The sequence below is a fragment of the Cebus imitator genome, unplaced genomic scaffold (genome assembly GCF_001604975.1).
Source record: "Cebus imitator isolate Cc_AM_T3 unplaced genomic scaffold, Cebus_imitator-1.0 Scaffold169, whole genome shotgun sequence".
Taxonomy (NCBI): domain Eukaryota; kingdom Metazoa; phylum Chordata; class Mammalia; order Primates; family Cebidae; genus Cebus; species Cebus imitator.
In genome coordinates this window covers 1,812,324-1,828,419 of record NW_016107484.1, presented here as the reverse complement: position 1 = coordinate 1,828,419, position 16,096 = coordinate 1,812,324, and the positions used below count along the sequence as shown (strand labels likewise).

Here is a 16,096-nt window from a genome sequence, read left to right as displayed (position 1 = left end):
AAAAAGAAAAGAAACACTTTCTCTAACTTTCTTCATTTTTCTACAAACATGAGTTCTTAGTACAAGGGACTGGAAGGAGAGATGTCGGCAGATCCCAGCCTAACGTATGGATGGACAACTCAGGCCTTATGTTCTACCCATGGAGTTGCAGAAGCATCAGCTTCATACACAAAGCCCCTAAGTCTGCCGATAAGCATTTACTGAATGCTCCGACTGTGTTCAGGGCTGAGTTATGTGGCGAGGTCAGTGTGTTATGACGCCAGCGTGGTGGATGCCAGACTGGGAGCCAGGAGATTTGCCAATTACTTGATTTTCAGAAACAAAGCAAAAAACCCCCAAAACTTCCCCCTCCTAGGGCCTCAGTTTCCTTATGTGTAAAATTAGGAGACTGTCATGGTTAACCTCAGCCTTAGGTTTCTTCCAAATAGAACTGTGGCAGATTCCAAAGTAGGATAATGCGTTCACAGGCTTCCCGATAGCTGGGAGATTGAGCAATTGCACCCTAAATTGTGTTGTTTCTAAAGAGCACAGGTTGGTCCACCTGGATGTCTGGGCACCTTCTTCTGAGGTGATGCAAAGGGGCCACTCAATGGGTCCTTGCTCATAATGCTCCAGCTATACTGGCTTTCTGCCCATTCCTGAACTCACCAAGCTAGCCCTGTCTCAGGGCCTTTGCACGTGATGATTTTGCTGCCTTGAGCTTCCTACAGGAATGGTGGCTGGTTCCTCCCTTCTCATCCTTCAGATTTCCTTAGATGCCACCTTCTCTGAAAGTGCCATCTCTTACTACCCTTAAGAAGATGTTCTTCTCTTATTTGAGTGTGCATTCTCTTGTGATCTCCCAATTTGTAATTATTTTACTTATTTCTTGTTTTGTGTCCTTTCATTCTGTTAGCTCCATGTAAGCAGGGGTCTGCTTTGCTTTTTTCAGAACTGTATACTCAATGTCCAGTACAGAGTAGGTCTCAAAACATATTTGTTAAATGAATGACGTCGCAGCTCCACAATTCCAAGGAACCAATGATACCTAAAGCTGTTTCCCCATGAAGTCCCCGTCTTTTGGGTTCCCTGCAGCGGGCTGGGCTCACACAGGCTGCAGTAACTTCCTTCTCACTGTCGGCTTTCCTTGGATCGCGGTATCTCTTTTCTCGGAGGAAAAAGGGTCTTATGATCTCATGGCACGCTCTCCTCTGCCTCAGTGATGTCATTAATGCACTCACCCGCCACAGCCCAACCCCAGGGCTCTTTCCCTCCCTTTAAAAGGCCCGATTATCCCCTAAACTCTGCACTCCACGCGAGCCACAACTCTTACGTCACGTCCGTCCGCCCGCCCGCGCGGTGATGACGTCACGACCCAGGGCTGGCGTCAGGTGCCCCCCCCCCGCAGGGGGCGGGCGTTGAGGGCGGCGCTTCCGGTTCGCGGAGCCTGGCGGCCAGAGCGGCGGTGGCGGCGGCGACGGCCGAGACGCGGGGATGGCTGGCGTCGGGAGCGAAGCCCGGTTCGCCGGGCTGTCGCTGGTGCAGCTCAATGAGCTGCTGGAGGACGAGGGCCAGCTGACAGAGATGGTGCAGAAGATGGAGGAGGTGAGCCGAGCGGGACTCGAGGCAGCAGCTGTGGGGCCTCAGCGGGGTTCGCTCCTCGAACGGTGGCCGGAGGCAGAGGCGACCGCGGCGCCTCTGGTCGTGTTGAGAGACTCGGACTAGAAATGGGGGCGCTTGGAGCGGGGTTCGGGAGCCGGGGAACCATGACTGGTGCTTAGGCAGGAATGGGGGGCCTGGGAGGGGATTCGTGGGACTGAGGGGACCGAGACTGGGGGGAGGTGGGAAAAGGGTCCTGAGACGGGGTTGGGGAGCCGACTGGGAGTCCTGAGACAAGGTTTTGGGGGGCTGAGGACTCAAGGCTGGGTCTGAAGTGGAGGTTAGGGAGCTTGGAATGGGAATTTGCGGACTAGAGTGCTATGGGTGGGTCTAGGGGGAAGAGAAGGGAATTGGGGAGATCTGGGATTGGTTTGGCAGGGGAAGAGTAATAGAGTCTGAGTCGGAGGCAAGGATTAAGGGTGACTGAGGGGGACCAAGAGCTAGGTCTGGTAGGGGTTGGGGGGTTTCCTTTGAGAGGAAAGGTTGGGGGCATCCAGAGGGCTGAGGCAGTTAGAGGGGATCAGAGTAGGTTTTGGGGGACTGAATGGACTAGCCAAATAGGACTCTTAGGAGAGGACTGAGGGTTCCAAGATAGGTTCGGGAGGCTGAGGGTCTGTAGCGGAGTCTGGGAGGTGATTCTAAGGGGCTTTAAGAGTTGGACTAGGGCCCGCAGGGTTTGGAGGCAGGAGGCCATGTTCATCTCATAGCCAGGGAAAGGTTTGAAGGTTCCATATGTCTAAGGGGTCCCGAGTGCCCCTGGAGTCTAAATTCTTTTGAAGTGGCCCTAGCAGAGTTATCCCAGGGTTCGTGGATGGGCCTAAGGGTGGCGACAGGATCCCTTTTTCTGCAAGGGTTGCCCGCTCCACGGAGAAAAAGAAGGTGGGAAATTTTGTGTGGCTGGCTTTGTACCACTGTGTCCCACGTATCTGGGACTAAGAAAGGTTCCTGGAGCTGTTTCGGGAGAAAGATAAAATGGGGGTTTGGGGCTGGCTGCCAACCCTCAAGTCTGAGAGTTAAGCCCTGCCCAGCCCCTGGAAGGCATGTGCCAGCCAGCCCTTGTTTCTGGTTATCTGCCTCCGTACCTTGAGATGTGGTTTGCTCTTGGGTAACTGACTTCATCCTTGCAGATTTGCAGTGTGGGCTCCTCTTCTCTCAACCCATTTGGACTCATTCTCGGAAAGTCTGATCTTACCGGTTTGGGTCTGCTCCAGGCAGGTAGACCCAGGCTAATCCCAGCTCTTCCTGGCCCACCTACCACTCCTCCTTTTTGTCTCTAAAGTCCGAGTCTTCCCATGCCAACAGTGCTGAGCCTCTCACCCAGGAGCCCTTGTGGGGGCTTTTGGCTTTCTTTCCGAAGCAGGATTGTTCAGCACCAAGCCAGCCCCCTTAAAAGAGAGCTTGTATGGAGGTTGCACATTCAAAATCCCTGGAAAACCCTCAACAGATCATTGTCCAGAGCCACAGAGAGGCCACTGTAGTAAGATGGTATCAGTCTTTCCATTAATACACCCCTTGTATTCATGGGCTTTGTAACTTGGCACATATAACGGGTGGTTCTGAGATGCAGTTTACCTCCTTTATGGTCTCCATGTGGGACCTTCCATTTTAGGGAATAATAAGTGACAAAATCCATCTTTCTTAGCTGAATGAGTTTCATGTCTCCAAAGAAAGAAAATCTTTGCTTAGTTTCTCTGCTTTTCAGTTGCTGGGAGACCTTTTGTTGATTGTCAGCAGGGTTTTTCTGGTTTAATAATAAAATGCTAGGTATATTTTTCTAATGTGTAACACTGCCTACGAGTTATTTTGGTTATGTGACTATTCTGTTGCAGTAAGAACAGAGTACTGTAGCTTTATTGGTGGAACGTTAATAGAAATAAACTGCCTTTTTAGTGGTGGGAAGACTGTAGAAAAAGTCAAGTTCATTTGGTTCACTTGGAGGCTGTTAGGGACAGCCTCACCTGTTTCCTCTACCTTAGAACCTGAAGATTGTTTTTTAAAGAGAAAGGTAAATTCATCTGGCAGGATTTTTTTTTTTTTTTTTTTTTTTTTTTTTTACATAAAAGTGACCTTCATACCGAAATACCCAACAGAAGTGTTGAGGACTGAGCGACTCCACTTATTAGCCTGCATAGTTCATGTGAAATTACTCAGCAGTAGTTTGCTTTTTTGGGTGTAGTACTTTTAAAACAAGGAAACAACTTGAAAACCAAAATACCTTGGCTCATTTAGTGAGGATCACTGTAGATCCTGTTGTCCTGGTATTATGTGTTGCCTTTTTCAGGGAATGGCTGTAACATGAACAACTGAAATTTTAGTCATGGTAGTTTCGCTCACGTGGTAAAGCTGTGCATTGGTTTATGTTGGGGGTGATTGTGAGACACAATAGAAGAAAATATGAACTGTTCATTTTCGACCAAATGGAACATTAGTGATGGCATGTTAAAGAACATTCTGGCTTTGGAATCACACACTCCAGACTGGACATGGCCACTTTCCAGCTGTGTGATTGCAGGCAGTCACTTCACCTGTCTTAGTAGCTGTTGGAAAAGGGTAATACGACAGTAATACCTATGTCATAGAGCTAATGTGAGGATCAGGTGAGATAGTTAGTGCTTGTTAGTACTTAACACAGCTCATCAATAGGGCTCAAAAAATAATTGCAATAGTTAATAATCACTTGTATTAATAGTTCTCTCTTGAAAGATGACTGACAGTCAATACCAGATCATCCTGAAAGTTACTAGGATCCCATTTCAAGAATGTTGAGTAAATTATGATTTGCAGTTAGCCTAAGAAACATTTACCTTTTCCTTTTTTTTGAGAAAGGATCTTTTTCTGTCCCCTGCACTGGAATGCAGTAGTGCAATCTCCATTCACTGCAACCTTCGCCTCCTCAAGTGATTCTCGTTCCTCAGCCTCCTGCGTAGCTGGGCTTACAGTTGTGCGTCACCATGCCCAGCTAATTTTTATATTTTTAGTAGAGACAGGGTTTCACCATGTTGGCCAGGCTGGTCTCAAACTTGTGGCCTCAAGTGATCTGCCTACCTCGGCCTCCCAAAGTGCTGAGACTACAGGTGTAAGCCACCATGCCTGCCCCACCCCTCATTTTATTTTTTTTAAAACCTTTTCTTTAAGAGACAGAGTTTCGCTTTTCCCCAGGCTAGAGTGCGGTGGCAAGATCATAACTTACTGCAACCTGACACTCTTAGGCTTAAGAGATCCCCCTGTCTTAGGCTCCCAGGTAGCTAGAACTACTGATGCCCGGTGACACCAGCTTTTTTTTTTTTTTTTTTTGGACAGAGTCTGGCTCTGTCACCCAAGCTGGAGTGCAGTGGCTGATCTCGGCTCACTGCAACCTCTGCCTCCCAGATTCAAGCGATTCTCCTGCCTCAGCCTCCTGAGTAGCTGGGATTACAGGCGCCAGCCACCAGGTCCCACTGACTTTTTGTATTTTTAGTAGAGATGGGGGTTTCAGCATGTTGGCTAGGCTGGTTTTGAACTCCTGACCTCAGGTGACCTGCTCGCCTCAGAGTCCTATAGTGCTAGGATTATAGGCGTGAGCCACCACACCCAGCCGCCACCAGCTAATTTTTTATTTTTGTGTTTTTGTGGAGATGGAGTCTTGCTATGTTGCCTCTTAAATACCTGGCCTTAAACCGTCTTCTCACCTCGGTTCCCCAAAGTGAGAACGTATGAGCCACCATGCCCAGCCATTTACCTTTCTATGGTCAAAATGATTATGTATTTGAGTAAGTACAGGATGAAATGCTAAATAAAATAGACCTTTCACAGCATAGCATCTCTTAACCTAAACCGAAGGATTTCTTTCCTTTTTTTTTTTTTTTTTTTAATTGGCAGAGGGAGTGTTTTAAATTGTAGAGTAAGACTTCTTTAAGCCTGAGGGGATATTTTGTGGAGGCTGGAAAATGTGGCTAGGTTTTGAAGGCATTCACTGTCAGGTTTAAGTGCAGCTGTTTATTATGCTTCACTTACATTGTTTTAATTGTGATGTGTGAGTTTCAGTGCAGTTTAAGTAGTGAACATGATTTCAGAGCTCCAGTCCTCATTTTGTGGGCCTGTGTGTCAGTTTCTCTCAGCCTGTTCCTCCTGTTCCTTATGCAGGTCCCTAAATGTAGTATATCCTTTGTGATCATATGCTCTTGCTTGTGCTGCAGGCTGACGTTTCATATGCATGTATTTTATTTTTATTTAAAGTTATTTTTACATGGCAGTGGAATGTGCCTTCATCTGTCCACATTAACCCCGTCGGACTTGCAGGGCACTCCCTTAAAAGGAACTGTCGCTTACGGGATTAGGCAACTAAACCAGACCTCTTGAGTCACTTCTCCACTGTGCTTTCTGAGGAAATGCTGATTGGTTGCTGCCAACTAAAGATTCCACTAATGATTCAAATTGGGGATCTTTGTTCCCATGGCATGAAAATGCCCATGCCCCCATGCAAAAATGCTGAGGGTCTGAAAGACAGATTGTTCTGTGGAAAGTAAAGAGCTTTGGTCTGGACTGAAGCTGTTTCCCTAAGGCGTGTTCGGGTGTGACTTGTGTGTGGGGCTGAAAGCTACCGCATGAATCATAATGGCTCATTGAAACGTAGTGACCTTGCTTTAAATCCAGGGACTGCCTCCTGCACACACACTCGGAATACTGGTAAGACTGTGTTTTACAAGCTAAGGTTTACACTCTTGGAGTATATACTACTACTGGAGTTTGTTTTCATCCGTGTTGGATAATCATTATGTACGTGGAAAGGCTTCAACTTTTACGTTTAAATCGTCTTTTTCATGGACCTTTTACTTGAGTAAAAAATTACTGTGCCTAGGAATATGTTCTGAAATTCGATTGTATATCATTTGTTTTTTTCTAAGTGAGGCATCAAGATTTCATGGAAAGCACGAAGCTGAGTTGTATGACCTTCTTGACTTAAACCCTGTGCTTCAGTTTCCTCAACTGTAACGGAAGGATTATAATACGGCGATCTTTTAGGATCCTTGTCACAACAGAATTGTCACAGAGGAAACATTCAGTTGAGCCCAGCTCCCCTTCTTTAAGAAGCAATTTTGAGAATATGTGGACTGGCTTAGATGAAATTTGATCCATTTCATTGCTCTTTTGCATTTGCTAAAAGTGCAGTGGGGGTGGCACTGCACAGTGATTGGAGTCAGAACTGGCTTTTGATACCGTCAGTGTGACCTTTGACAAGTATTTTGTCTTTTTAATTGTTTCCTCACTGGAAATTAAGGAGAAAATAACAATAACCTTTTTAATAGCACTGTTGGGTAGATAAAATGAGATAAGTATGTAAGATGCCTAATATGGTACTTAGCACAGAGTGAACACTTGGTAAATAGTTATTGTTAGCTAAAAGGCGTAGTCTCCTTGATGCCCAAATGGAAGATTCCATTTCAGTTCTGCAGCTATCGAAACTGCCTTGTGCAGGGCATTATAAAGGACAGCTGCACAAATAGGGCATAATCCCTAGATTATAATTTGGGAATAAACTAAATACAGAAATATCTGCAATACAAGAGAGAATAGAGTTTCTGTTAGGGAAGATGAAGGGTTCTAGAGATGGATGGTGGTGATGGTGGCACAGTAATGTGAATGTACTCAGTGCCACTCAGCTGTCAGCTGCTCTCTTCAAAGTGGTTATGATAGAAAATTTTATGTATACTATACCACAATTTTTTTTAAAAAAAAAGAGAGTAAGAAAAGCCAGACTGGGTGCAGTGGCTCACACCTGTAATCTTAGTACATTGGGAGGCCGAGGTGGGAGGATTGTTTAAGCCCAGTAGTTTGAGACCAGTCTGGGCTATATGTCAAAACTCCATCTCTACAAAAAAAAAAAAAAAAAAAAAAAAACTCCATCAAAAAAAAAAAAAAAAAAAAAAAAAAAAAAATCTGGGCATAGTGCCTCACACCTGCAGTCCCAACTATTCAAGAGAGAGGCTGAGGTGGGAGGATCGTCTGAGCCTGGGAGGTTGAGACTGTGGTGCTGTGGTGAACCATGATCATGCCACTGCACTTCAGCCTGGGTGACAGAGTGAGACTGTCTCAAAAAAAAAAAAAAAAAAGCCAGATGTGAATTATAAATGACATTGAAGTTCGGATGAAGAAAGCTCTCTGGCTAGATTAGGTTTCTGATGCAAGAGACAGACTGGTTTTTTTTTTTTTTGGTTTTTTTTAAACTTAGGTCCCCACAAAACAAAAGAGACAGACTTTGATAGGTAAGCATTAAGAAAATAAATTATTAAATAGAATAATATCTACCAGAGGGCACAGAGAATAAAGAACATTGTGTACCTGCCACCCAGCCAAGGAAGTGAATGCTGCCAACCTGGCGGAAGCCCCCCACCCTCAGTGTGCTCTTCCCCATGCCCACTGATTGAATTAGAGATTTATTTCTCTAAGTAGCTTTTGATGGACAAAAGTGGGGGCTCAGGAGGAAGTGTCACAGGCACAGAGGCAGGAAAGCAGGGACGGGTTGTCTGACGAGTTCATGTCTACTTTGGCCAGATGGCATTTGCTTGTATGTAGAGAAATGACAAGAAATAGGGCTAGTGAGGGAGAGTGTCAGGGCGTGCTCCCCGTGGTGGTTAATTTAGGGAGCAGGGAGCTTCCTGACCATTTTGGAGCAGAGAAGCAGTTGGATGAGACTGCTGTTTAGGAAGGTTAATCTGGCAGCAGAGCATGAGCTGGATTGGCATGGGGAGACTCCTCGCATGGAAGGACCAGGTTGGTGGTGGAAGTGGGGGTTAGGAAGAAATTAGGATTTGAGCTACGGCTCTGGGAGAGGGATTCAGACCAGCTGGCTGGACTCCCTTTCTCATGTCCCCTTTCCTGCTGACCTTCCGAAGTGCTTTCCCCACCTAAGTCACAGACACATGGTCCCTGAGCTTCTTTGTATACCTATCCTTTGGCACTTGACACACATTTGGTAAGTCTGGCTTACCAGACTTACTGGCTTGGGGGCTGCATTTTGTCATGTTTGTCTTTTTGTCCTTGGCACCCAGCACAGTGCCTGGCACCCAGAATGTGCCTGGTTAGTGCTACTGAGTGAGTGGTGCTAACTGGGCTTCAAGTGGAAGTGAGTAGGAGACGGGGCCATGGTGAGTGGGGAGGGGAGGGGCAGTGGGGTGCAGGAGGGAGGGCGTCATTGAGGCTGGGTTAGGCCAAGTGTGAGGGACAGGCAGGGTTCTGTCCTGCAGGCAGTTGGAGTACGGTTCTGGAGCGCAGGGGGAATGCTCTGCTTGGAGATAGAAATTCAAACCACTCCATGCCTGTAATCCCAGCACTTTGGGAGACTGAGGTGGGTGGGTCACGAGATCAAGAGATCGAGACCATCCTGGCCAACATGGTGAAATCCCGTCTCTACTAAAAATACAAAAATTAGCTGGGCATGGTGGTGCACGCCTGTAGTCCCAGCTGCTTAGGAGGCTGAGGCAGGAGAATTGCTTGAACCTGGGAGGTGGAGGTTGCAGTGAGCTGAGATAGTGCCACTAAACTCCAGCCTGGCAACAGAGCGAGACTCTGTCTCAAAAAAGAGAAAAGAAATTCAAGCCGTTCTCCTCCAAGTGCTTGTGGAAATCAAGGACAATATAAAGGCTTGAAAGACCGCTAGGAGCTATTAGTGGGTTAGGAGAAGGAAAGAAGTGCAATTGAAGGAAGGGGAGAAACAGGAGAAACAAGTCAGATGACCTAACGTCCTGTTAGAGACTGGCCGGAAGAGGAACCCAGTAGATTGCACTGTTTGACCCTCACTGGTCTGTCGTATGCAAAACAGTTGTGCTCTTGAGCTGAGGAATGCCAGCGTTGTTGCCTGTTTGGCTTTGATTACAGTATTTGTAGCAGAATGTCGCTATGGGGATTCATGCCAGGTGTGCAGTGGGAGGTGATCTAGAAGACCGTGTGTCAGCCACTCGTAGGTCATACCTGGCACTCAGAACATGCTGAGACAAGAGTTCTCATTGCTTTATTTCCTTCCCTAGCTGTGTGAGTTTTCATCATTATCCAGGAGGACTGTCTTAATGATACAAAAGCAGAGGAAAGATCTTTGTAGAATTTCTTCTAAGGGAAGAATGAAAGTAAAAAGGTGACTTAACTTTGCTGTCTCTAGGTTCCATTACATTGTGTCAAGGTAAAGCTTTTCAAAGTATTTGTCATGGAATTGTGAGGGATGTTGTCCATTACCTTGTCAAAGAGTTTATGTGAAAAGTGGATATTTGAATAATTTGTTATATTTCAAGCAGCGTTATTGCTAATGTTTCTTTCAAATCAGTTATCTCCAAGGTTAACTAATGGCACCTCAAGATTATATTTATATCCGCAGCCCAGTGCCTAGGATAGTAGAGGGCATAGTGCTAATTCATGTTTGTCATCAGAGCTGGGTGTGGTGGTTCACACCTGAAAGTCCAGCTACTCCAAAGGCTGAGGTGGGAGGATCTCTTGAGCCCTATGAGTTTGAGACCAGCCTGGGCAACATAGTGAGACCCTGTTTCTAAAAAAATTTTTTTTTAAAGTGGGCTAACATGTTTGCCATCAGGTAGCAGTTTTCATTAATGTGAACATGACTGAGGTCAAGGAAGTTTATTCATATACCCAACCTTTGCGGAGCACCTGTGGTATGCCACTTAGGGGATGTGAAACAGGTAAGCCACATAGTTGTCATCATTTAGGATCGTGCAGGTGTACAGGGTACATGTGAAACAGTAGTGAGGCCTATACGCTGGTAGAGGGAGATCCAATAAGCCTTTGGAAGGTGGGGAGTGTTTTCTGGAGATGAATGACTCATAAGCTGTGATTCAGGGAATGAGTTAAGAGTTAGACAGGTGATGAGCTAGAAGGGCTCCCAGGCATATGGGAGGAACAAAGGCACCTAGGGAAGCAGCCAGGACAGAGTGTGTGCCTGCGCGAAGGAATATTACAAGCATGGCTGGAGGAACCAGGGCAGGGCGTAGTAGGGGCTGAGGCCCGAGAGGCATTCAGGGACCAGATGGCCTCATCTGCCCTGTTAAGGAGCTTGGGCTTGATCCTCTAGGCAGGGAGCCGTTGGAGGATTTAAGCCAGGGAGTGCTGTGGTTGGTCACACTCGCCGTTTATGTAGATGATTCTGGCAGCCAGGGGAAGGATGGATTTGAGGGGGATGAGATTAGAAAGCTGAGAGATGAGTTAGGAGGCTGAAAGATGGTTGATAAAAATGATCTTTGAGCAGCTGAGATAACCAACTTCAAGGACATATGCTGGACTCACAGCAGAGCCTGCTGAGTCTTGTTTTGCGCACAGCTCAAATGATAATTCACTTAGTCATATGGTTTATCTGCCAGTGGCAAATGTTAAAAGACTGTAGGGAAAAACTAGAAGAATCAATAACATCATCAAGAAGTAAACGACAGAGAAAGAGGAGGCAAAAGTTATAAAGCTGCACAAAAATTGGAAAGTCAACTGTTGAAGCATCGCAGTTAAGACAGGTTTCGGGTTGTTAGGAAGCTTCAGGGCAAGGATTTAACCTTCCCAAATGCCAGTTTCCTCCTCTTTAAAATGGGAATTAGTAATACCATCCTTACTGAGTTATTACTGAGTTATTTAATAAATATTATCTTATTAAATAAGATAATATTTATAAACTGTTTTATACCATGCCTGGCAGGAAAAAGAACCCAGTAAATGGAAGCTATTACTGTGAATACATTTTGTGGCTGTTTGATTAGGGTAGTGTTTCCCATAGGTCCCTAATTCTGTGCATGTTAATTGTATTATAATTACATTAAAAAGAGTTCCATGGTAAATACATTTGGGAAACCTGTGAATTAAAGAGGGGTTTGTTTTTTGAGACAGGGTCTCGCTGTGTCCCCCAGACGATTAGAATATGGTGGCGTGACCATAGCTTATTGCAGCCTCCATCAGGTGAGCCTCCCGAGTAGCTGGGATTACAGGAATTTGCCACTATGCCTGGCTAACTTTTTTGATGTCTAGTGTAGATGAGGTCTTGCTGTGTTGTCTGGGCTGGTCTCAAACTCCTGAGCTCAAGCAATCCTTCTGCGTTGGCCTCTCAGGTGTTGGGATTATAGCTTGAGCCACCAACCACATTGGTCAAGAGGCTTTTGTTTTGTTTGTTTCTTCTGCTAGGGTGTGTGGTGAAGCTCCAGAGGGGAAGCCTACACAATATTTCTCATCGCACTTGATTGCAGAGCTCTTAGAAAGGCTCACAGGACCGAGTCCCTGGGGGCATGCTTTGGCAAATGCTTATTTAGGGAAGAAACATATCCGTCTGCTTTCATAGCCCAAGGGTATTGCTCTATCAGAGACAGCACCGTAGTTACTTGATATTCATAATGACAATCCTATATCATTAAGGAAAGCTGTCTTAGTTTCATGTACCCTGTTTAAGAAGGCAGGGAAGTATAATAGTATGTTTTATTTCTGATCCCAACTAATCAAACCTTTAAAATAATATTTTTTCATGTTTATTATAGAAAACTTGGAAAATACAGAAAACCATAAAGAAGAAAAATATAATCACATCATACCACTACCCAGAGATAAACGCTGTGAACAAAGCATATAGGTTTTTTTTCTTTGTTTTCCTCTTTTGGGATGATTCTGTATATAGAGTTTTTGTTTTATTTTAACCTAAAGTTATACTCTGGGCATTTTCTTTTTAAACCAGAATATTGGTATGTGACGTGATTTTTAACAGCTATGTGATATTTCATTATGTGACTACGTCATTTATGTACAGCTAGTGCTTGACTTACGACCACGATTGGGACCGGCAGACCGGTCGTAACACGATTTGGTTGTTAGTTGAGTAGGCTATATGTGCAGTTGAAATGGTGCATGCGGAGATGGTAGTGCTGCCGGAAGCTGGTCCGCACTGTTGTACGCCCAACTGGGCAATGTTTGCGCTGCCAGATGTGGAGCAGTCGTGGCTGGCGATTGTGGTCGTAAAGTCGAATGGTCGTAAGTTGCATAGGTCGTAAGCCGATCAATACCTGTAACCATTCCTTTATTGGATATTTAGGCACTTTTTTGCTGTTATAAATTATAATGCAATTAACATGTTTGAAATCTGTTTAAAACAAATCTGTTAAAGTGATCAACATTTAACTTTTTTTTTTTTTAGTAAGTCTTAAATAGGCAATTTTTAGGTAGAATATCTGATCCCCTACATGAGATATGATTATATAGTTTTTTTCTTATGAAATTTCAGTGGCATAATCTCAAGTAACAGATTCTCTTTTGACTAATCCCTTTCTCTACCCACAGACTGAAAAAGAGTTCCATTATTAGAATAGCCTTTTCTCATTTAAACAGAATAGAAGATGAGTAATTGGAGTCATGTGAGAGTTAAACTTTATCTGTTGAACCAAATTCTGAGTCAGGTGTTGGAAAGTTCATATCATGATATATTTTAAATGTAAAAACAAAACTGTCAAAAGATACAGTCTTAATAAATATAAATCAAAGGGTTCACCTGGATAGGCACTTTCTTATTTGCACCTGTGTAAAGACTAGTCCAAAAAATTCTCAGATGTGAATTTCCAGAAATTGTGGTAAAAAGGAAATAGAGATGGGGTGGGAGAAACAAACCTAAGCTCTTCCTAAGCAAATGAATGCTTTGGTTGTTGGTCCTGGCCAGAAGCTATTAATAAGAAGATCAGACTTTAGGAATTCTGTCTTCCATAAGCTGCTTTTTTTGGGATGGGAGGGAAGTAGAAGCTATTAACTGACACCCCTTATGGTCATGTGGTCATGACGAGGTGTCTGGACATTTCTGCTTCCACACCGGCATCTCATAAAGGGTCAAACGTGTTTGCTTCCAGATCCGTTCATTCTAGTTTTGGGATATAGTAATGCTGTGATTTCATTAAATCCTGGGGCAGCCAATGAACCGTGAGTGAAGAGACAAAGTTATTTCTACAAAAACTGTCAACTGAGTGCTTTGGAAAGCATTAGTTAATATAAATTGATTCTCTTGAAAGAAAACTTGCTGGTGAATTAGGTGTGGACTAGATAGGGGGATATTTTATAACCTGTGCCAGTTACCAGAACCATTCACACCTGTTATTAGATTTCTTTATTACTGACACTATTATCCACATAATAAGTCCAAGAAGAAGGAAGAGCTTGTTTTTCCTCTGAGTATAAGAAAATATGTCTTCTGGCCAGGTGCAGTGGCTCACGCCTGTAATCCTAGCACTTTGGGAGGCTGAGGTGGGGGGATCATGAGGTCAAGAAATCAAGATCATCTTGGCCAACATGGTGAAATCCTGTCTCTACTAAAAATACAAAAATTAGCTGGGCGTGGTGGCACGTGCCTGTAGTCCCAGCTACTTGGGAGGCTGAGGCAGGAGAATTGCTTAAACCCGAGAGGTGGAGGTTGCAGTGAGCTGAGATGGTGCCACTACACTCTAGCCTGGTGACAGAGTGAGACTCCGTCTCAAAAAAAGAAAAAAAATAATGTCTTCTAGGAAAAACCAAAACCCAACCCTGGTAAGTTGTGCCTGCCAGCCCTAGAAACTGTCAAGTGTGTCACTTTCCATCTTCCCTAGGAATAGTCCGTTTATTTTCAAGCCTAGCTTTTTGTATTTCTGTGGTTAGCTGCAGTTAGACATACCAATTTTTAGATTCACATCAGCTACATATGGAGGGGATCGTTTAAGTCTAGATCCCACTGTCTGCTCCTTTTGGAGGGAAGCAGGTTTTCTCTCAATAATGATTTTGATGTCTCCAATCAAAAATAGCTATCTTTATTAATCTAATAGTTGGAAGTTAGAGGTTCTGTGTGCTGAGTAAGTTGTTTGGTGGAACATTCAATAAGCAGCTGGTAAGTTTCCTTCCTGAGTGGGCTGTAGCCTTGGAGATGGTTTCACACAGCCCCCAGGATTGTTGTATTTTAGGACTGTTTCATAATGTTCTCCGATTCTTTAACTATATTTCTGTATTTTCAGATCTTTTAATTTCGTCAACATGTTAAATAGTCTAAGTCTGCAACTGTTCCCCCCCAATAAAACCGAATATTTGAATTGAATTAAGCCAGATTAATGTGTTTACAGCACATCTGTGGGATATTGTAGGCTTGGATTACAGGCTTCACCTGAAGGCCTGAATTCAGGTGGAGACTGGTGAAATTAGTTTATGACTGGGAATATCTTTTTACTGAATGAAGGTGAATTTGGGCTTTTAAATAACCTAGCCTTTAACGTAAAGCCCAAATTCAAATTGCATGTTACTTTGGTGAAATTTACCTTGAAATTAGTTGGTGGGATAAATCAAGTATAGTAAACTATAAAGAGATGCAATTAACCTAGCTGAATGCACGCCAGCGTTTCTTTATCAAACCTAATCCATAAGCTTGCTGTATTTAAGGTCTTAATGCCATTTGAGAACATTTTTATTAGTAGAATAGTACAAAAGCTAAGATTTGTTTCATTCTTTTTCTTTGTGTCATATAGATAACTTTGTATTTAATTTTATCTGGAGAGGAAAAGATCAAAATCAAATTTCCCACCAAGAGTAACTAGTATTCCTTTGAGAAGGGCCAGTTGAGCTTGGGGGCAACAAATGTACAGGATGGATCTTAGACATATTTTACTGGAGAGCAGGGCAGCAGTGGCATCCCAGAACGACCAGCCTTCTATCAGAGATAAAATTTTCATTACTTGATAGTGATACTCCCAAAAAGCTTATTGGTCATTTTTGGAGATTGTTGCTCAGGCATGAACTCAGTCTTCCAAAAGTTGGTTTAAAAAGAAAAAACAGAGGAAAGAACCAAGCATTTATCCTGCTGTTCGTGTATAAACTATATTTCACATAGTCAAATAGATGAGGCAAAAAGCTCCTTACAGAAAAAAATCGAGCCAACACATGCAGAGAATATTAAAGGATTATTGTTAATTTTGCTAAATGTGATTATGGCATTGTAGCTAGGGTTAAAAGTTCTTACCTGTTAGAAGTAGTATAACATTTTTTTTTTTTTTTTTTTTTTTTTTTTTTTTTTTTTTTTTTTTTTTTTTTTTTTCGCTGGAGTTGCCCAGGCTGGAGTGCAATGGCGAAATCGTGGCTCACCTCAATCTCCGCCTCCCGGGTTCAAGTGATTCTCCTGCTTCAGCCTCCCAAGTAGCTGGGATTACAGGCATGTGTCACCACGCCCGGCTAATTTTGTATTTTTAGTAGAGAAGGGGTTTCTCCATGTTGGTCAGGCTGGTCTCTACTCCTAATCTCAGGTGATCCACCTGCCTGGGCCTCCCAAAGTGCTGGGATTACAGGCGTGAGCCATCGCGCCTGGCAGGATTTACTCTTTAACATTTGGTTGGAGAGGTAGGGAAGGAGACTGGAAGAAATAGAAGCTGAAGACAGGGCTGGATTTCCTGGATGCAACTCCCTCCCCAGCCTCCTTTCTCTGAAGAGGTGGGGGAGTCAGGAAAGCCATCGTGGCTTTAGA

General features: G+C 44.1%; 1 protein-coding gene across 1 annotated transcript in view; it reads left to right on the top strand.

Annotated features, from left to right (window-relative positions):
• Window positions 1-1,277: 1,277 nt before the first annotated feature.
• VPS37B (VPS37B subunit of ESCRT-I) overlaps window positions 1,278-16,096 on the top strand; it is a 31,982-nt gene continuing 17,163 nt past the window's right edge. The window contains exon 1 of the mRNA XM_017544352.2: window positions 1,278-1,584. Coding sequence (XP_017399841.1) covers window positions 1,474-1,584 — 111 coding nt within the window. The 5' untranslated portion in view covers window positions 1,278-1,473. The remainder of the gene's footprint in view (window positions 1,585-16,096) is intronic.